General features: G+C 40.9%; 1 protein-coding gene across 9 annotated transcripts in view; it reads left to right on the forward strand.

Moving 5' to 3' along the window:
- FRYL (FRY like transcription coactivator) overlaps nt 1–23,155 on the forward strand; it is a 471,518-nt gene that overhangs the window by 293,501 nt on the left and 154,862 nt on the right. For all 9 annotated transcript variants that reach the window (XM_077477518.1, XM_077477512.1, XM_077477513.1 and 6 more), the window contains 4 exons: nt 4,128–4,181; nt 15,263–15,402; nt 19,002–19,098; nt 22,367–22,446. In XM_077477518.1, the coding sequence (XP_077333644.1) occupies nt 4,128–4,181; nt 15,263–15,402; nt 19,002–19,098; nt 22,367–22,446 (371 nt within the window). The remainder of the gene's footprint in view (nt 1–4,127; nt 4,182–15,262; nt 15,403–19,001; nt 19,099–22,366; nt 22,447–23,155) is intronic.

The raw sequence follows: 23,155 nt of genomic DNA on the forward strand, positions 1-23,155 counted from the left end.
AAATTTGCCTCTAATGTATGTTACTAGGGGGTCCCTCTTAGTCTGCCTCCTTCAGTGCCTGGGCTCCTGACGTCGCTTCCCCTCAGCGCAGGAAGGGCTCAGCTCTGCCCCCTCCCTCCTGTCAGTCATCTGGGACACGTGACAGGTCCCAGATGACTGCGCGGCCAATCATGGCATGCGGCGCCGCTCGTACATGCGCAGTGGGTGCCCACAGAATGCCGGCGCTGCCGAGCGGAAGGGGGAACGTGTGGGGCTTCGTTCCCCCGCATCACTGGACCCTGGGACAGGTAAGTGTCCGATTTATCAAAAGTCAGCAGCTGCAGTATTTCTACTGACTTTTAATTTTATTTATTTTTTAAGGGGAACTCCTCTTTAAGAAGTTAGACTGCTATGACACTTTACTTCAGTGTCTTTGGTTGTTTTGAATTTTTTTTTACCCTTTTCAAGCATTTGTACAGGTGTTTCAGCATTTTGTGAGTGCCGGATGTTTATTTTTTTTTATTTTTTTATTTTTTTTGGAAAGTTACTGGGGAGAAAAAAATGCACACCCTTCATTGTATCCTATTGGGGCCAAAAATGCTGGAAGCTCGAAAGAAGCTCATGTACTTTTTCGAGCGTCAAGCGAGACTATGCTCAAGTGTGATGAACAGATACAATTGAAAACTGTGGGATTTTGGATGCTTACAAACTTCCTTTAGGCCCCTTTCACACTTATGTGACTTGTTCTGCAAGGTCAAATGACAAGTCGTACCCCATGATTTCCAATGGGTACCGTTCATATCTGTGCAACTTCAAAGTAGTTCCTGCACTACTTTGGTCAGACATTGATGCAACTTGAGGTCCATAGGTCTCAAGATTACACGGACGTTGCTTCAAGTTGCGTCAAAATCGCATCAAAGTCGTGGCAAAGTTGAACGACTTTCAGGGCTTAAAGGGGAAAATACATTGTTTACACCCACACAGGAATCATTCCTGGTAGAATAACTTTATTTTTTTTTTAAAAACACACAGACACCCAACTGAAAATGGAGATTTTATTTAGATTTGGAATTGTGGCGCTTTTTATATTGCAGAAAAAATGTGTGCCGTGTGTTTGGGTGCCAGTGTTTTTAATGGCACTCCAAACACGGTACGATTATGGCACAATTGTCACGTAGCAATCACTGCAAAACACGCTTTTAAAAATTGCACTAAGCTGCATGACACGCTCATACGTGTGTAAATCAGGCTTTCAGAATCACAAACTGGAACACTCATTCCCACAACACGATATCTGAATAGAGCCTTGGGCCCCGTTCACATTTGGGTGTAGCAGAAGCGCACATTTTAGGTAAGGCGCTTGTGATGCCAGTATTTCTAAGGCTGGATTCACACCTATGCATTGTTAGTGCTTTTTGCATTTGGCAAATTTGCACTACAGAACGTATTCCATAGGAAACCATGTTAAATGGACTATAGTGCAAATCTGCAAAAGGCACTAAAAAGGCAAGGGTGTTTTTTTTATTTTATTTTTTATTTTTTTATTGACATGTAACATGTTTGTGTTGTATAAATTCTGGAAATGTTTTTTTTTTTTTGTCCACGTTTGTTTTGTTTTATAATGTATCTATGATGACCAAAAATACTAATAAAGAGATTATACAAAAAAAATGCATAGGTGTGAATCCAGCCACGTTTTTCCTGCGTGTTTTCTGCACACAAAACATACTTGGCTCATGTCCAAGATTTGCTGCATTAGCTTCTTTAGCACGTTTTTGGAACAGATTCAGATGCATTGTGCCACACCAAAAGGAGCATAAAAAGTGCAAAAAAAAAAAGCCCCATTGACGTCACTCAAGTGATTGAGTGCTCTGAATAGCAACATAAATTATAAATTAGCAACGTAAATTATGAGCATTGTTTGGCAGTAACTTGAAGGCACCTATACACACGCTCACGCTGAGTGACTATGGATTGTTTTTATTTTGAAGTTAAAATACTCCAATGTATTTTTTATTTTTATTTTTTTTACGTACCCGAAGTGCACGAGATGGAGATACTTTGACCCAAGCAGCTTATTGTACACCTTTATCTGAACTTTGTTATATTCTTCTGTTTGTATTGTTGCCCAGCAGCTGTTGTTTGACCTTGTTATATTCGGCAAAGAATTGCCTTCTGTTCTATAAAATGGATAGCATCGGAAGAACGATGTATTGGAATTGCTATAAAAGCAACATTGGAGCAGCATAAAGAACATACATAAAAGCCTATTGGTTTATCGTGATTTAATTTATAGACCATTGAATTTTTCATTGCATGAAGCCATTCTTGTCTTATATCTCTATTGATAATATATAACATTATCAATAACTGCTAGTATTAATGCCCAGGCACATTTGGAGCCTCTTGGGTAGTTTGTGCTGTGTGTTTCATCCTTTTGTATGTGTGTTTGCTCTCTGATGGTTGGATATGTTTTTTAAAACTCTTTATTTTCTTCCAGCCTGTTTGGGGAAGTTGTACATATGTTATTGTGAGGATAGTGTTATCATGTGTGTTCAGGAATAGATAATGCATATGTGGTCCCACAGTATCTATAAGTAGGCCTGCATGTAGCATAATAGCAAGAAGGGAGTGTGGGGGGAAATAGTTGTTGTTGAAGTAGTTAAAATTGTGTTTTTGAAAAAAGGACGAGCAGTTCTTTAATTTATAAGTAGCAAAGGAGGTGCACATAGAAGGTAAATTTACTACACATACATTTAACTGCCCATCTGGTCCAATTATAACTACCAAAAGATATTCAGGTGGGATGGGCAGTACATTAGAAGTGCATTTAAAAGTGAAGAATGGGAATATAAAAAAAGAAACGTTTATATTCAGGTGGGAGCATCATTGATCTGATGCTGCATCTGTCTTCCGCCGTGTCTAAACCAAGAACTGAACAATCAAACACTGCTGATCGATCAGTTCTCGGTCTTCAGTGAGCAAGGAGTCGACTGTTGGTCACTGGCTCTCTGCTCTGCCCCTCCAGGGCTGTACAGGGGGCATTAGCAGCAAGTCAGGCTCTCAGTGGCGGTGCCAGCTGCCGGTCCAAACATGTGGGTGGATCATTAAAGTCAGAATCTCTTCAGAGTCTGTACTGGCTGAGTGAGGTCAGCTGAGCTTTAGCCCAATTTTAGCTGAATCTGGGTCATGGGAGTGCAGAACCAGCTGTACTCCTTTGACCCACAGGAGAAGTAGGACCGTAAGAACTTTGGTTCAACTTCTCCTACTTTAACAAATCCCTATCACTCAACTTTGCCATACAGCTATACTATTCAATTCAATTCAAAAACAGTTCCTAAGGCTGGCCATACACGGGTCGAATTTAAAAATAATTTTCTTTTGAAAATCTTATCTAAGGCTGCGTACACACGAGGGGACTGTTCGCCCAACTTTGTCCGCTGAACAGTGTTTCGGCAGACAGTCCGCCCGTGTGTGGGCTTTCAGCGGACAGTTTCAGCGAACAGTCTGCTGAACAAAGTTTTTCGGAAATTCCGAAAAACTGTCCGCTGAAACTTGGTTTCAGCGAACAGTCCCCTCGTGTGTAGGCTTGTTCGTCAAACTAAGTTCCGCGCATGCTCAGAAAGGATTTACACGCCGAAAGTTGTAATGCAGTGTATAGGACGTCGTATTTTCCGTCCCGTCGTACGTGCCGTTCACGTCATCGCGCACGGTTTCAGCAAACTGTTCGTTCGTCGTGTGTGGGCAAGTCCGTCCATGCTAATTTTGAGCGGACTGTTCGCTGAAACTGTTTGACGGACAAAGTTGAGCGAACAGTCCCCGCGTGTGTACGCGGCCTAAGAATTTTTGTTTGAACTTCGCACCATTAGTGGGCTGCAGCAACAGCCAATTTTCACGCGGCAATCAAATTTGAGTAAAATATATCCTTAAAATTGTACTTTTCTGGCCATCAGACACATGTAAGAGGTCTATATGTGTCTTTTTTTTGGTACGTGTTACAGTTTAAGATTAGGTAGGTCTGTGTTGTTTTGAACGTGTATACAAAAGGTTTATCACTCATTACTGTGCCTAGCCAAATGTGTCATTTGTGTTTGTGGTTCCTTCCCATCATTGCTGCTGACAGTAATGCATTCTGTTTCTTTTTGTAGGAGAAGCTCTTGTCACGGTCACTTCAAAGAGGCGAAGATCTTCAGTTTGACCAGGTAAGGTTTGTAAAGTTTGGTAAAGCAATCAAAAAGACAACTGTTCATTTGTTGGTTCATTACAGTGGCTGCCATTATTACAGCTTGGGCCATATTTCTGTCTTTTGGACGCTATCCCTCTGTAGACGCACCACTAGATCAGGATGACACTTCTTATCTGGAAGCTGCACTACACTACCAAAAAGGGAGCAAAGTATAAACTAATTACAAGTTGAGAGACAAACCTTGTTTCACGTAGGAGCATGTTCTTATGTTCCCTCATGTAAGAAGCCCTCTAAAATCTGTCCTGAAAAAAATGACTTGCCTATATAGCAACTGCCTATAACATTTGCTAAAGATCCCGTGCAGTGCCTTTCCCATCACCTCCATCTGTATGTCTGTTCTATGTGTCCGCATTTAGTCACTTTGTTCTTAGGATTCAGCAGCTTCCCATTATGAGCGGATTATGTCGTAGTTACACATAAGCAGTTGTGGAGAATGGACATTTTATGTGTGCTCAAGAGTTTTGTTTACGTCTATTGTGAGTTTTCCATGGTTCAGTAATATCAATGGGTCATGGTATAGGTCAAATGAACGGAGGAGAGGGTCCAAATCATTGTAATTGTTAAAGGGCCTATTGGGCAAAGCAGCAGATTTCCTTTGCACAATTTCCTCTTGTCTCGGTTTTGGATTGTGTGGAAAGGGAATAGAACCTCTGTTAACTTTTTATTGTCTGTGTTCCCTTTTGGGAGACTTCTTCTCTATTCTGTCTATTCGACTGCAATAAAAATATACTTTCTAGTTGAGTCCTGAAGGGTTAGAACATTTGTCAAAATTTTATTGTTTTCTCGGGCACCAATTTATTTTCTGTCCAGATAACACTTCTGACACAGATGAGAAGGATCTTTTCTGTTATGGCACCGACAGTAGTTAAAATCTTTTACCAAGGAAATATTTATTATTATTCCATTAAAAGTATGTATAGGAAGGCTTGCGTGTAGTGTAATACCAGGATGGGGGTGGGGAAGAGAATGGTCATTGTTTGGTAGAGGCAGATAATCTTACTTTTTTTACTTGCTGTGTTTGACAAATGACAAGCAGTTTATTAAGGCTCCATTCAGACTTGTGCGACTCCAAAGTTGTGTGATTTCCATTGCAACTTTGATGCAACTTTGGATGGATGCAACTGTCACATTAATAACATTAAGATGTGACTTACAATTCCCTATACCACTTATAGTGCCACATCTCTATGATTAAGCCTCAATGGGCAGGGTGAAATGCATCAGAGGTGGGGCTCAGGAGGAGCTCATGGCTGAGGTTGTTAATATTTCTTTTCACCTGGTGTGCCTTTTCCTTCACCCCCTCATACTTCACTGCTTTCTGTATTAAGGTGCAGCTTTCATATGACTTTTAAGAGTTTATTTTGCCATCTATGGCGCTCAAGTGGCATCAAAGTAGTGCAGGGACCTTTCTAAAGTTGCTGCCACTTTAAGTCTCAGATTTGAATGTCTTCTATTGAAATATGTGGGCTGTGACTTGTCATGCGGCTTTGTGTCCAATCACATAACAATTGCACAAGTGTGAATGGAGCCTAACTTATAAGTAGCAAAGGAAGTGAATAGGAGAAATATTTATTAATATTCCATTAAAACTTTTTTCATGATATTATTTTTATTTAAGGTACTTGTATAGAGCTGTCAATTTACACAGCACTATACATTGTACATTCACATCGGCCCCTACCCTCGAGGGCCAATTTAGACAGAAGCCAATTAACCTACCAGCATGTCTTTGGAGTGTGGGAGGAAACCGGAGGAAACCCACGCAGGCACAAGGGAGAACATGCAATACTCCAGGCAGGTAGTGTTGTGGTTGGGATTCGAACCAGCGACCCTTTTACTACACCACTGTGCCGCCCAATATAATGTAAGGCTGGCACAATCTGCCCATCACATTATTACAACATGCCCTTAAATGCCCCATTCCATGACCCGATAGCAGGAAAATTTAGTTTAGGAGTTACATTTTCTTCAGATAGCATCAAAGTAACATATGTTACTTTGTGAACATTTATAACATTATTTTTGCCTCCAATACATGTGTGTACCCGACCTTCCATGACCAACCACAGGAGATGCTTCAAGAGCACTTAGAGGTGGTGTTCCCTACATAGGTGATCCTAATTTTTTAGAAACCTGCTACTATGAGTATTTGCTCTTTACGGTAGTGATCAATATATTGTATTCTATAATAAAAGGTAGACAAACAGTTTCCATGAGAGAATCCCAAATCTGTGCTCACACTTTTTGTAATATAGAATGTTAGATGCCAAGGATGCCAGCCTGAGGAGAGCTTTGGTGAGTCCTCCTGACACCTGGTAGATACCTTGACCTAGACCACAGGGATAGTTGACCTATGGGTCACAAGTGTGAGCTCAGATTTTAGATCCTAATATGGAAACCAACTACTGCTTCCAATTTTACAGATTCTGGGGAGGAGTACATTAGTGGCAAACAACTGCATAATCTAAGAAGCTTTGTCCTGTATTGGAAATTGAGGAGCTACAACAAATTGATCTCCACTTTGAAAGAGTGGATACTTGCAAACAGCAAATAAAGGGAGAAGTAGTCCTAGTTAGTGTCAGGTACCTGTATGGGAGGCACCACCAGATGTTTTAATATGGCTGGCTTAATTTATCACATTGAAGTGTCTATCCACAAAACAGGTTAAGATGTCACTTCGACCCCATCAGTTTTCTATCTGAAGAAAATTAAACTCGTATAGGTTGAATTTAATAGCTGGCGGATTATGGATAGGGCATTTGTAACAGTTTGATGGGGATATTACATTTTATATAGCCTTTTTTGTGAAAACATTTCAAATGAAATAACAATAAATACACAATATACATTTCACAAGATTGTTTGTGCATTTGTATTACCTTTCAAAGTCCCATGATGATTCCTCTTTTTCCTTGATATATGACTGTGGCTAGGGATGTAGGTACTTTCCATGAGGGATGAATGTGCTCCAAGGTTCTAACCTCTTTTATCACAAAAACCTTAAGGAACTGGATGTACATAAAGAGGAAAAGAAAACTGTGTATGTGTTTTTTTTTATTACATAGATGACAACTATTATATTGTAACAATATGCCTAAACAATGTTGCAGTATTTTTTTTGCTGCATTCTTTTACAAAAAGTTTTATTAACCACTTAAGGACCGCCTCACGCTGATATACGTCGGCAGAATGGCACGCGCGCACCGCCGGTGATGCATTCGCGACCCGGTCATGATCTTAATGGCCGCGGACCCGATCGCCACCGGTGTCCTGAGATCGGCTCACAGAGCTGAAGAACGGGGAGAGGTAAGTGTAGACAAACCTCTCCCTGTGCTTCCTAGTGAGCTTGTCACTGATCGTCTGTTCCCCGTCATAGGGAATGACGATCAGTGTTGTCACACGCCAAGCTACGCCCTCCTACAGTAAGAAACACACATTAGGTCACACTTAACACCTACACTGCCCCCTGGTTTTAACCCCTTCACTGCCAGTGACATTTTTAGTAATCAATGCATTTTTAATCGCAATGATCGCTGTATTAATGCCAATGGTCCCAAAAATGTGTCAAAATTGTCCGACATCTGCCATAATGTTGCAGTCACAATAAAAATCGCTGATCGCTGCCATTACTAGTAAAAAAAAAAGATTAATAAAAATGTCATAAAACTATCCCCTATTTTGTAGACGCTATAACTTTTGCGCAAACCAATCAGTAAATGCTTATTGCGATATTTTTTTAACCAAAATTATGTAGAAGAATACGTATCAGCCTAAACTGAGCAAAAAAATTTTTTTTATATTTTTTGGGGATATTTATTATAGCAAAAAGTAAAAAATATTGAATTTTTTTCAAAATTGTCACTCTATTTTTGTTTATAGTGCAAAAAATAACCACAGAGGTGATCAAATTCCACCAAAAGAAAGCTCTATTTGTGGGGAAAAAAAGACGTCAATTTTGTTTGGAAAACACGTCGCACGACCGCGCAATTGTCAGTTAAAGCGACGCAGTGATGAATCGCAAAAAGGGGCCTTGTCCTTTAGCTGCAAAATGGTCCGGTGCTTAAGTGGTTAATAACCATAGCAATTTCACAGTTTAACAGTGTAGAAAATACATCATGAGTGAACATAACATAGAGTTTAGCATTTTATGAATACAATAAGTGTGCTAGTAAATCAAAGAAAAACAAAACAATAAAAATAAAGCAGAGGCTGGAAACCTGAAGGTGGTTAGACACACACAGGAACAAATAGAAGTTCTTATCAAGGGTGTGATTTAGATTGGATAGTTGGCATAATAACATCCACCCTCCAAGCTTCGGAGAATTAAACAGGTATGCTTTTAAGGCTACGTTCACAATGGCGATTTAGGGAAGTGCAAATTGCAGCGTCCAGCAGCGATCACCGCAGGTAAAGATCTGAAGATTGCTGCCACTTCAGTTCGCAGCAGCCTTAATCGCTGGTGTGAATGTAGCCTAATAGGTGGGGGAAAGTTTTTGCTTAAACCAGTCATGTGCCTCTAACATTACACAACAAGGCCTCAAGAATTTGTATTTACAAACTAAAGTGCTTACGTGTAGAGATGCAGGCACGTGTCTTGTGACCATTAGCAGTCTGCAGGTGCCAATAATTGTTAATTCAGGAATTTCATTGCTCTTGCTTCTTGAACAAAGAGCCCTGCATTTTGTTAATTAACTTACCCATCCAGAACTGCTGGATGTGTTTGGTATGGCTTTGTGAGCAGAGAGGGTGCCAAGCTGAGCAAGCAATAATAGGGAGGATAGTTGTCAGCCTGGCTGCTCACACTGTTTCCTCTAAACATTTTATATTTTGAGTGCTAATAAAACATTGGTTGAATTTGCTGCCAGAAACTTCAAGTAATAAAGAGATTAACCAGACTCCTTACCTGGCCTTGCAGTACAGAAGAAAAATGAACTCATCACAGGTAGAAAGAGACTACACTCTTTAACATGAGTTTATGCTTCTCTGACCACAAATGGGGTTTAGGAGGAAATATGCCATAGCTGACCTTTGTCGGAAATTGCCTGGCTATGCTAGAATCAGGGGTAGGGAACCTCGGCTCTCCAGCTGTTTTGAAACTACAAATCCCATCATGCCTCTGCCTCTAGGAGTCATGCCTGTGATTGTTAGGGTCTTGCAATGTCTCATGGGATTTGTAGTTTCAAAACAGCTGGAAAGCCGAGGTTCCCTACCCCTGTGCTAGATCAATGGCTTCAGTACTTGTTTTAGCAGAACTTCACTCAAAAAAGTGAAGTACTTCTGGTTCAACCCCCCACATAGGCTTTTTTTGGAGGGGAGAGAGCAAGTACCGTTTTTTTTTAATTGTTACTTGCTCTCGCTTTCACAGCCTTACTTAGGTGAGAATGACACACCTCGTATTTCCCCCTTCCCTCCTGCAGCATCCTTGGACATGTCACATGTTCTAGGATGGTGCAGGACCATTCATAGAGCAGCACGTGAGCTCAGGAGTGGGTAGTAGGGAGCCTATGTGGTTCGTCAGGAAGCCAGATCCAGCTCCCATATTCTAGATGGCATGCCAGGGACCCACAGCGGTAAGAAGATGACAGCAATGGACTCCAGGCATTGGTAAGTAACCATTTCTTAAATGTCAGCAGCTACAGTATTTGTAGTTGCTGACTTTTTAGGACACTTGGAGCAATTATGCAGGTGACAAGTTCAAAAGCCTTTACTTTTCCCTTAGGCCTCATTTACATGGAAGTACCCATCCATACTCCCATGTGAAGGGCTTTCTTCAGCAGATGTTCCATGCAGGGGTGTGCATGCAGCATGTTCAAATTAATGACAGATGCTCAGCTGCACCAACTTCCATGTGCAGCCTGAATTGTACATGCATGCAGGTCCGATGCATGAATCAGAATGCAATCTGTCTGTCTTGTTGCCCCACTATATATATAAAGTAAGCGCTTTTTAGAGGCAATGAGGAGGTCATTTTCGGGAGGGTAAACACTTTTATTATTCTATTAGTAGCGTTTAGGAGCGGTTCTGCCAGAAAAAGCTCCAAGAAACTCTACAAAACGCTGCTGCTTCTAAACGCTGAAACTCAAAAAATGCTGATAGCCTAAAGTAGTTTGCATGGACACATAGGATAAGACTATTTAGCTTCTAGAAGCAGAAAAAATGCTAATAACAGCTTCTAGGAGCTTAAAAAAACACTAGTGTGGAGCCGAAGTATATTTTCGGAAAGAAATATACAAAAATACTTTATTGATAAAATATTTAACAATTTGGGATGGTGTTCTCTGAGTTGGTGCTTACAGCCCCAAGAGTCATAATCTTTCTACACTTTAAAAGTTCAGTAATTAACATTCTTAATTTATATTATATTTATATATTCTAGTTTAGATGTTTAGTTTCCATAGTCCATTTGTCCATAGTCTGGGTATAGGTGTACATTCTGGGAGTGTAGGGTGGATGTTAGTTTACCTTTTCATGTTTTCTGAAAAGGCGAGCTAACCCCTTCAAGTATAGTGTAACTGCCTCAAAGCCTTAGGCCTCGTGTACACAGGGCATTAGAACAAAGCAGGTGCAAAGCCACCCCCAATGCCAGAGAAAAAATGACTGTAAAAAGTAGGTTTTTGCATTGGCATTAATTCGCTTTTAGCAGCGGTTCTCTGCCTCTATTCAAAATCAGTGGTTCCCTATGAGAGCCATCTTAACTGATCCGACTTTCAGCCCATTGATTTGAATAGACGTCACATCCTAGGCAGATCATCATGCTGCGACTTGTGCTCTGAGGATCCTGAAGGGAAACCCCATGCCATTTTTATTTTTTTTTCCATTTTGGTATGGAAGCTGAATGCACCCTAGACCCTTTGGTACGGTATGGATTTTAAGGGGAAACCCCATGCCATACCAGGCTACACCCCTTCAACATGGGGGGTGTAGGTACTTTGGGGCAGGTGGGGCTATGTTCACCCCCCCACCCCCCAAACACCTTGGGGACAAGGGCCTATCCCCGACAACCTTGGGCGGTGGTTGTGGGGGCTCTGTGGGCAGGGGGCTTATCGGAAATCTGGAGGCCCCACATAAACATGGGGATAAAGTGCTTTGGGGTGGGGGAGTTTCTTGCTCAAACACCCCCCCCCCATTTCCCGACCTGCCAGGCTGCATGCTTGGATAAGGGGCTGGTGTGGATTTTGGGGAAGGGCCCCACGTTAGTGGGGGTGGTTTCCATTTTGCTGTGGGATTCCCTTTTAAGACCCATACTGGACTCAAAGGACCTGGTATGGATCTTGCGGGACCCCACTCCATTTTTTTTTGTGGGGTTCCCCCTCAAGCTCCTCAGAGCACAAGTTGCACCACAAGTCGGATCACGATGATGCAAAATCAATGGGCTGAAAAGTCGGATCCATTAAGACACCTCTCATAGGGAACCATTGATTTTGACATGTCAATAAAAAAAAACGCTTAACACTGCATTTAATGTTTACACACGTTTACAAGCATTTGGTGTTTGAAATACAGTTAAGCTACAGTCCTGAACGTGATGTATCTGCTTAAAAAAAAAAAAAAAAAAATGCCTGTAGCCTCAACTGCCTCTAACCTACTGTAAACGTCTGAGTGTACATGTACACATAAGATGACATTGAGAAATGTTCAGGGGCTGCTGACTAAAACGCCCAACTGCTCCTAAACTTGAGTTTAGCAGCTTCAGTGTATATGAGGCCTAATTCTGTACATGGCCCTTCCATTAGCAAAGGACAGCACAATACATCAACCATGGCAAAGGTCTTGAATTATATTTAAGTGCTTGTGTGCATCTCTCGGTATTTGTAATTGCATACTTCATAAGCAGGGGAGGATGTGATCCAGTAAAAATGTGGATAGCATCAGTTATGTATACCCTTCCTATCATTTTATTTTTATACATAATGTGGTGTTGAAAGTATGATTAATAAAATGGTAAAGCTCTCAGAAAATACAAGCATGACTTTTAATTACACACACCATTTTTCACTGTTTGGCTTATCTTCATTAAGGCTCCATGCACACTGGACGTTAAAATAACGTTATAAAAACGATTTCAACGTTTTTCCAATAGTGTTCATTAGTGTTTTTTTTTTTTTTTTTCGTTTTCTTCTGTGGATTAAAAAACACTGGCGAGTCACGTTTTTGAGCATCTATCAACGTTTATTAGCGTTTATGCACATTTAACGTTTTTAAGCGGTTTTTTTTGTGGTCAGAAAAACGGCTCTTGGACAACAGCCCATAAACTCCACTGCTGATAAACGTCCAAAAATGTCCATGTGTGCATGGACACATAGGATAACAGATGGGAGTTTATGGGCTGTTAAAAAAAAAAAAACGCCCAGACTCCCCAAAACGGCAATTTATGAGCTTCAGTGTGCATGAAGCCTTACACTTTTTTTTTTCCAAAGAGTAGATTGTATTTTCACATTTTATGTTCTCGCTGTAAAGGCCTCACCCACTGCTACACAAGTCTTTCTGAAGTAGTTTTTTGCAGAAGGAATAAGAACTAGTTAAAGATGAACTCCAGTCTGATATAAAAAACAAAGCTTTTTAACCAATAGTGCACCCTTAAAGCCCAACTCCAGGATATTTTCCATGTATCTGGCTGGCTATCGTGTCCTAGTGACTATAATTTCCTCCCAGTCAAGCTACTACTTATTACTACTAATTCTATGTAAGGGAACTTGCATCCAAAACTTGCATTATGATTTTTCCAGAACTTTCCTGCTGCCTGTACCTTCCTGTTAGACAGTTTATGGTTGGGCTCAGTGGCTGGTGGCAACGGCCAGGGCTTTACTGTGACCGTACAAGCTCTAGCTGAAATGCTGTCTTCTAGAACAGGGGTCTCCAGACTTTCTAAGCAAAGAGCCACTTTACTGCCCTTTAGAATTTAGGGGGTCAGACTGACCAGTGGGAGCAGAAAATTCCCCAGCATAAGTAGGCATAAACCATGCCCCATCATTGGTGTGAAAGAAAGGAAGAGTGCCCCATTGTTGATATGAATGGGAAAAATAGTTTCACATCGATGCTGTCAGTTTGTGGAATAGTGCTCCATTGATAGTTGGTGGAATAGTACTATAATAGTAAGGGCTAGATAAAGCCAAGCCAAGTGCCCCTGGGCAGCAGTTTGGAGACCACTGTTCTAGAACTACCAGCCCCTGCCATGAACAGGGGATATTAGTAGCACAATAAAGATTGTAATGCAAGTAACATAAAATATCAATAAAACTGCTATTTATATCAGGCAATTATGGATCGTTCTTTAATAGGGCAGTTGGAGGACCTCTGAATGTTTTCCTAACATGCAGCTATTAAAAGAGAAGTATGGGAATCCGCTCAGTTCTCTCACCTCCCTGAGCAGAGAGATGCTGCCTGTCAATCAGCATCTCTCCTGCTCTGCTCCTCCACACTCATTGGAGCGCTGAGCTGTGGAAGGGAGGGGAGCGGCAATCTCTGTGGCTCGCTGAGAGGCTGAGACTGCCATCAGTCCAGGCAGCAGGCGGATCCAGACTTCTGAAGTCAGGATGACGCGCTGCCTCAACTGATCCTGGCGACATCAGCAGAGAGTGGACTTCAGACTGCTCTCCGCTGAATTTGGGTCACAGGAGTGCAAAATTAATTACACCCCTGTGGCCCTTAGGAGAAGCCCAGCCTAAAAAGCTCAGGCTAGACTTCTCTAAGTCCCTTAAAACTTATAAATAGGGAGAATGGCAATCTGTGTAGCTCACTTACAACAAGTATCTGGCCTATGAGCGCCGGTTTGATTTTTGCCAAGGGGTTCAGTATGTAGAAGATTGGCACAGCGTAAACATGTAGTGTTTTTCAGTAGACAGTGAACTATAGTATCTGAGGCATTAGGATTGTAATGTACATGGCCAGCTTGAGTCCATTGTTGACTCTCCTGATATAGAGAACCATGGAAGTTGCCAATAGGCATACTGGCATTTATCCTCCAGCACTTTCCATTAAAGAATATGTTACCCAATATTTAACATTCCTGATATGTGCCTGTTATACCATATACTTGTGTTAGAGTATTCTGTTCTCTTTGTATTGCTTCCTTCCTCATGTTAAATACCCTGGCAGGACAGTCCTCCTATTTCAAACTGACCAATCTAGACATACCCTGTTTCCCCTAAAATAAGAGCTAGTGTGATTGTCGGTGTTGGCTGCAATATAAGCCCTACCACCCAAATAAGCCCTACTCTGTTTCCTCAAAAATAAGCCCTACCCTGAAAAGAAGACCTACAAGGACTTTAACTAGGGCTTATTTGGGGGGTAGGGCTTTTATTGTAGCTATCACCGACAATCACACTAGGTCTTATTTTAGGGGAAACAGGGTAAGAGCACACCTATTTCAGCATGCTCAGTTTTCTGGCTGTGCTTGGAGCTCAGCCTGCCTGTCCTCCAATGATCAGGCATATGCTGACCCCCCCCCCCCCTTCCTGCATAGCTACATAGCTATTCACTGGGAAGATCAGTGTAGTTGCTGCTTCCCCAAGCCTCTTATGCAGCGCACACACACTCAGTTTGTCTTTCATTTCCATTTTACACTGAATAGGTTGTTGAACAAAGTAAAGGGTTCACATATACTTTAACTTTGGCCATTGGAAGGAAGACCTTGATTCACTAGAGCAAACTAGATGCCTATAGGCTCACATATTATAGCAGAGGGTAGGGCACTGCATGGGAAGGCGATCTCGATTAGGTTTCCTGATTCTATTATAAAGCCATATGCATGACTGTATTTTTGGAAAAAGGAACTGTTAAGTGAAAGATAAATATTAGCATGTATACTTTGTGATAAACTCTTTTATCGCCTGATAAACTATGAGCTGTCTGCTAAAACAAGCTGTGCTAACATGGAATTAAACCATCATGGCAACACCCTGATCTTGGCGCTCTGTGACCTCCGGTTAAACAGACCATTCTTTTATTTAGTATAGCTTTTACAATGTATGGGCCGTTTAAGGATATGCATTTGTCTGGCTTTTCACTATGGTTTTTCTTTCCTGTTTGTGTTGACAGGTGATCAGTTGTATGAGCTCCGTAGCAGAGCACTGTCTCCCCTCATTACTCCGCACCTTGTTTGACTGGTATAAACGACAAAATGGAACTGAAGATGAATCCTATGAATACAGACCTCGTTCGAGCACAAAATCTAAAGGGTAAGCATGACGAGGTTCGCATTACACAATGAAATCCTGTAAAACAACATCGGACACCTCGATTTTATTTCATCAATCCTCCATTCCATAGATCTCCCTCTGTCTTATCTCACTAACTCTTCCGTTATATTTATTGCCATTGATTTGTATGTGGTTTTTTTTGTTGTTTTTTTCTCTTCTTTGCCTCAGAGGTGTTTTTTTTTTCTTTCTTTTTTGTTTTTACATTCTGCTTAAAAATGTGTAAATCAGTACTGCTTGGACCTTGAAGAAGGGGACATATACCCCGAAAGCTTGTCCTGAAAAATTGTATGTTAGTGCAAATAAAAAAGTATCACGAACAGTACTCAATTTTCATTTGATCAATGGGAAATTTGATCAAAATGATTGTATCGTCAAACCGTTGAATAGGCACAACTTCCCTTCCAATCCATTTAGACCTGATTAGTAGAAAAATATTGATTGTCTTCCATTGGTCTTCAGCACTGAGATGCTTTGTTCATGAATTAGATTGTATTTAGATTGTTCAGATTATGAGATTATATAGCAAAGTTCTAAGTAGCAATGGTCTTTTTTGGAACATATGGATATAACATAAATACTATATTGTATAAAAACAATATTTTATCTGTATCAATTAAAAGATCACAATAAAAATTGTGTCTTTTTGGGGGTTTACGCAATGTGCAGATCCAAGACAATCCACATGTATTTCAATGATCTTCAGGAGTACATGTGAATCAAATTAATTCGATGGAGCCCACAGTTGATCTTTGAAAACAAGAAATCAGTTGAACAACACATCAGGGGAAGTTTTTTTTTTCTCCCATTGGGGTGTAGAGCCACAGATTTTTAGTTAAGAGTGGTCTCAATGATAAGATTATACCCGAGATCTAGTCAGCAAAGTCTTTTCTATGCTGTTAGAGCTACATGGACAGTCCTATATCTCCATACATCATTCCTTTATGAAATTAGAAATCCCTTATGGCTCAAAACAGAAGCAAGGACTCCCCAGTTGTACCTGTTATAAAAAATCAAAAAAGTAAATAAATCCTATAGTTATGCATAACCCCACCAAAACCATGTAATATGGTTACAAGCCAGGAGTCCTTGCAGATGTTTTTAGCCCTAAGGGATTTCTAATTTCGTAAAGGGATGATATAAGGAGTTATAACACCAACCATGTAGCTTTAACACCATTGAGAGGACTTTGGTGACTAGATCTCGGGTTCACTCTTATCCTTGAGACCAAATATAATTAAAAAATTGTGGCTTTCAGTCCTCCTATACCAAGATACACCCCTTATGGGCAAATAAAAACTTCACCTGATGTGTTGTCCAGTGGATTGGTTGTTTTTTATTGTTTTTAAAAGATCAGTTGTGGGTTCCATCGCATTGATTTGACTCACATGTACTCCTGAGGGAGATCATTAAAACTCATTGAGTTTACATGCGCATTGTCTGTTTATTCTGTTTATTGACTGTTTATTATGTAAACCCCAAACAGACATAATTATTATTGTGATCTTTTAATTGATGCAAATAAAATAGTGTTTTTATATAATATAGTATTCATGTTGTATCCATATGTTCCACAAAAAGTCCATGGCTACTTAATGGAAATTTGTTATGTGTACTGATATACAGGGGCATGAACGTATAGCACACACAGTCTTGGTTCCAAATAATTTACAGTTTATAAGATTGTATGGTGAAAACAGAGATGCAATTCTAACAATCAAAATCCTTTTGCCTGTATGTCATACCAATCAAATGAGTTGGCCAATTCCATCGGGAGAGATTGATTGAAATATAAATCAATAATTTCTGAAAGATTGTCATTTGCCCAATTATTATCCAAATAGTTATCATTTGGCCAGTGGCCAAATTGGAAAAACTCAGAAATTGCTGACCATTTGGTTAAAGGCCCTGTTTCATGCTTAAAAGGGCCTTGTCAGTAGCTAATCACGTACGTCTACATCAATCACCCACCTGCAAAAAAAAAAAAAAAGGCAATTTATCTTTCCACTGGCCGGTTTCTTCAAATGCCATTGCTTCCCTGCTCCCATCCCACTAAAGTAAGTAGCAATGTCATAATGTGCTAGTATGCATCGGATTGTGAGAGACTTTCCTCAAAACGAAGCCCTCCAGCACCGCGTTGTCACAGCTGAGAGGGCTTCCATCTTGCCCCAGTCTTCCTTGTGGATGCGTTGCCCCTGGGGGCGTGAGGATGTTACTCTCATGCATGCATGCCGGAAGCTGCAGTTTACGGCACAGGCTCTGAAGGTCCAGCAATACAGTGCCGTCACCAGCTGCATGCAATCTGAATATCTCCTAAACAGTGCAAGTTTATGAGATATTCACAGTACCTACAGGTAAGCCTTAGAATAGGCTTGCCTGTAGGTAAAAGTGGTAAAACAGCGTTTTTATACCACTTTAATGGAATTTTTCATTCATATTTACTGTTATAGTCGATTGTTTTCTTAAAATGCAGCTAGCATGGAGATTTGTTTTTAAAGCTCAACTCTGGGCAAAAAAAGTGTTCACATGCAGTGGGGGCTGTGCCTGCACTGTAGGAGTCAACTGCTTGTTTTGTCTCAGGCTGAGGAGAAAGCATATACTCGCCCGATCCTTCGTTTGATCGGAAAACAGTGCTCCTCCCCGGTCCAACGGTGGACTGTTCCTGGACTATGGAGCCTGCTCTGAGCTTGATGATGTCAGGAACAGACAACAATTCAAGACTTCTGGAGCAAAGGGGGGGCCAGACCAGTGTATTGAGGGATTTGAGGATTAGGTAAGCAAGTCTCCTTTCCCCTAAACAAAAACGAATGCCGCGTACACACGACCGGACTTTTTGACAGCAAAGGTCCGATGGAATGAGTCCGTCGGACAATTCGATCTTGTGTGGGCTCCATCGGACCTTTGCTTGCCAAAAATCCGGCGGACTTTAAAAATAGAACATGCTTTAAATTTTTTCGCCAGACCGAGAAATCCATTCGTGTGTATGCTAATCCGATGGACAAAAACCGACACTAGGGCAGCTATTGGCTACTGTCTATGAACTTTCTTATTCTAGTCCAGTCGTACGTCATCACGTTCGAATCCGTCGGACTTTGGTGTGATTGTGTGTGGCCAAGTCCGTTCATTCGGAAAGTCCGCCGAAAGTCCGTCGGAAAGACCGTCGGGCCTAGTCCCTCAAAGTCCGGTCGTGTGTACGCGGCATAAGAGTTAATCCTTGTAGTGCAGGCACAGCCCCACTGCATGGGAATTTTTTATTTATTTTTTTTCCCCTGGAGATGGGCTTTAATTAAAATTTTATGGCACACTTTGAAATAAAGTTTTACTTGCATATATTATAAACTCCAGGTTTGCATGCACATATCGCACTGCTGAAGTGATGGTAAAGTTAGTAGAGTTAGAGCTAAATCGGAAACTTGTACACTACTTGATGTGCATGTGCACAATAAAACGCAGCTGATGATTTCAGTCCAAGTGTCTTCTGCATCAGAAATGGACAATGTGACCCTTTTTTGTAAGCCATGGCAAATGTCAAATGAATGGAGGCTATAAAAATCTTTAATTGTTGATCTTTTGTCTTCCAGGGATGAGCAGCAGCGAGAGCGAGACTACTTACTTGAAAGGAGAGACTTGGCTGTAGACTTTATTTTTTGTTTAGTTTTAGTAGAGGTCCTAAAGCAGGTAAGATCTAGCTTAGTCCAGACCATTTTTTGCATTGTATTGTGTGTGCTGTGTTGGTCTGACATGACATCCTTGACTTTGTGCAGGTATATCTGAATGATGCCTGCAGCTACAGACATCATTCAGATATCGTCTTTCAGTGGGCGATTCCCTACACCATAAGAACGATCATAGCGACTGTTCCGCCTCTTAGTCAGTCTTACAGGTGGCGAGAGGGGACAACCCCCCCCCCATTCCCTGGTGCTTCTGCGGACTTATCACTTCCAGAGTCAGAGAATGGATCCGCCTGCCCCTGATGTTTACCATAGAGATTTCCGGCGGTCCAGATGGTCACCGGAGTCTCTATGATCATTCGGAGGCAGGGTGCGATGTTATGATGTTCACGCCCAGACTCTGCATTCAAACAAATGGCGCAGACTCGTCTGGGAAGCCAAGATTGTTTTTTTGTTTTTTTTTTATTATTTCAGGCTTCCCAGCCTGTAGGTGAGATGCGGGGTCTTATTGATACCCTATCTCACTGTAAAGAGGACCAATCATGCCATATTCCTGTTACAAGGGATGTTTACATTCCTTGTAATAGGAATAAAAGTGATTAAAATGTGTTAAAAAAAAAAAAGTCACTTAAAAAAAATAGTTAAATTAACAAAAAAAAAAAAAATGTAAAGCGCCCCTGTCCCTGTGTGCTCCCATGCAGAAGCGAACGCATACATAAGTCCTGCCCACATATGAAAACCACACATGTGAGGTATCGCTGCGAACGTTAGAGCGAGAGCAATAATTCTAGCCCTAGATCTCCTCTGTAACTTAAAACATGTAACCAGTAAAATGGGGAATTTTAAGTATAGAAGTTTGGCGCCATTCTACAAGTGTGTGCAATTTTGAAGCGTGACATGTTTGGTATCTATTTACTCAGCGTAACTTCATCTTTCACATTATGCAAAAAAAGTTTTTTGTTTTAAAGTTTGAAAGTTTTTTTCCCAAAAAAGTGTTCGAAAAATTACTGCGCATATACCGAGCTGGCTCACTGTTTCTAACAGCATGTCAAACAACAAGTCCTGCACTCTTAACCCCCACGACGCTGCACACTATTGATGCTCCTCCTGCTGATCACACCGACAAGCTGCTCCTTAATGCTGTGTGCTGCTGACGGCTTTCCTCCATAGATACAGCACTGCTCTGTCTGACATACTAAGGCAGGCTGCCTGATGGGCACTGGTAGGCTGCTGGGCATTGGTGAGGCATAGGCAGGCTGCATGATGGGCACTGGCAAGCTGCTGGGCACTGGTGAGGCACAGGCAGGCTGCATGATGGGCACTGGCAAGCTGCTGAGCACTGGTGAGGCACAGGCAGGCTGCATGATGGGCACTGGCAAGCTTCTGGGCACTGGTGAGGCACAGGCAGGCTGCAAATGATGGGCACTGGTAGGCTGCTGGGCACTGGTGAGGCACAGGCAGGCTGCATGATGGGCACTGGCAAGCTTCTGGGCACTGGTGAGGCACAGATAGGCTGCAAATGATGGGCACAGGCAGGCTGCATTTACAGGAACCTGGTGAGGCTGTATTGATCTCCTGTACCACATCTGCAGTCTCTGACCATGTCTTGTACCACGTCTGCAGTCTCTGACCATGTCCTGTACCACGTCTGCCGTCTCTGACCATGTCCTGTACCACGTCTGCCGTCTCTGATCATCTCCTGTATTATGCCTGCAGTCTCTGACCATCTCCTGTACCATGTTTGCAGTCTCTGACCATCTCCTGTAGAAAGTTTGCAGTCTCCGACCACCTCCTGTTGTATGTCTGCAGTCTGACCATCTCCTGTAGTATGTGTGCAGTCTCTGACCACCTCCTGTACCATGTCTGCAGTCTCTCTGACCACCTCCTGTACCATGTCTGCAGTCTCTCTGACCACCTCCTGTACCATGTCTACAATCTCTGACCAACTCAAATATTTTTTAAACATAGTCATTTTCAGTATCAGTTTCGGCACCAAAAAACCCATTTGGGCTGTCCCCATGTACGTAAAATAATTACTAACTCTAAACATGGTTCTTAAGAGATGAGCACCGATTGATAGCATTATTTGCATTATTCTGATCGTCAATAAGTTTATTTACATACAAGTTGGTCTGTTTTGATATTTACATGTTACTTGAAGCAAATTTTAAAATTGCTATACGTTCTTTTTAATGATTTGTTTGGGGGATAAAATAAGAGAAATAGTAGGAAGCTGCATACATTTTGAAAAACCCCATTCTTCAAATCTAAATAGTGAAGGTTATGTATTCACTAGAAAGATGATCTTTAGGTGCTCTAGTAATTTCCGTAGCCTCCCTGGCGGTATTCCCGAGTCTGGCTCGGGGTAAAATTTCGCACTGTGACCTGCGAGCCGCCATGTTTTGCTCGGTCTGTGACAGTGTTGAGCTCCGTTCCCTGCGAGCGTTGTGACGTACGGGGAAGGAGTTCGGCGCCAAATTCAAAAAGTAAAAAACACAGTATAGATACAGTATACTGTAATCTTACAGATTACAGTACTGTATCAAATAATTACACATTCCCTTTGTCCAGTATCCTGCATGCAGTTTTATATTATAAATACTGTTCTTCATGCCAGGAAACTGGAGATTGTCCATGGCAACCAAAAAATGTCAGTTTACATCAAAAGTGGTTATAGACCAGCTAGAAAACAGTGATAATAAATTAGAATCACTCGCAGAATTGAGCGATAGTAATTAGTGGGGAAATTCGTCATCAAACACTAAAAGTAATGACAGTGACAATTCTGCAACTGAGCAAATTTCAGTGTTTTTGATTAGATTACATTATTGAATCATTTTTATTATTATTATATTATTATTTGTTATAATTATTTATAGTTATTTATTTTAATATATATATATATATATATATATATATATATATATATATATAAAATCATACCCGGGATGTCTATTAGACTCTTGTTTTGGATGGATTTAAGTGAATTATTTCTAAAAATTACAGGCCTACAATATAAAACACCAAATTTCCATGAAAATAATTGTACCGCTTTCAGCACCTAAAATCTGACATAATCATACCGCCAGGGAGGTTTAAAGAGTGCTAAAATCCCTTTGTATAGTCAGATTAACACTGATTGATTTGTGTGCAAGTCACTGGTTCTGCCACAACTAAAGACCTTGCCATCAGCTGAACGTAATTTATTTTTTTTAATCATCATATTGTTTATTATTTTAGATTATTACTGGTGGTAATGTTCTTTTCTGTTACAGATTCCTGTTCACCCAGTTCCAGATCCTTTAATACAGGAAGTTCAAAACCTGGCTTTTAAGCACTTTAAACACAAAGAAGGGTATGTCAGCATACATTTGTTGTTTTGATTAACCTGCATCTTGTACAATGAATTTACATTTCTACCTGCTTTTGTTGATTATGCCAGTTCTATTCTTCTCTATAGTGTTTGGATATTTTAGTACCATGGTGTCTGTGCAATTGTAGCTATGAATTGGTTAGTATAGAAAAACGGGTGTGTATATAATGTTTATAAACAGGAAATAATGTTGCGCTGTTAAAGTGCTTCAAATATATTCAATAAAGAACAGTACTATCGCACAATCGATACTCATGATAGTGCATATAAGTGCAAAAAATTAATATAAAATGCCATATGTAGCAGCATGCAATCATAAATATTATGTAAGCAGATACCAAAAACTGTGCTGTCATGCATAAATTCAAGTGCCAATTCCAGAAATGTGGCATAGAAAATAATTATTATAGTATCAAATATACCAAACACAATATCAGTGTTGGAAGTAGTGCTGCACATGTGCTTTTCCTATCCAAATGGAGCTCCAAGTGATCACTTATTGTGCTTCACACATATGTGACAAATAGTCTCTTACCAGACATGAAGACCTTAATTACAATGTCTGACCAGGCATCAGCGAGAAAACCGCTCACTGTGAACCATTTAGCAACTGGACAATCGATAAGGATCTCCAGGTCACACAAGATGTGAGATGTCATACACTAACCATAAGCCAAGCAAGTATGAAAAG

The sequence above is a fragment of the Lithobates pipiens genome, unplaced genomic scaffold (genome assembly GCF_037356315.1).
Source record: "Lithobates pipiens isolate NorthernLeopardFrog02 unplaced genomic scaffold, aLitPip1_a1.2 Scaffold_13, whole genome shotgun sequence".
Taxonomy (NCBI): Eukaryota; Metazoa; Chordata; class Amphibia; order Anura; family Ranidae; genus Lithobates; species Lithobates pipiens.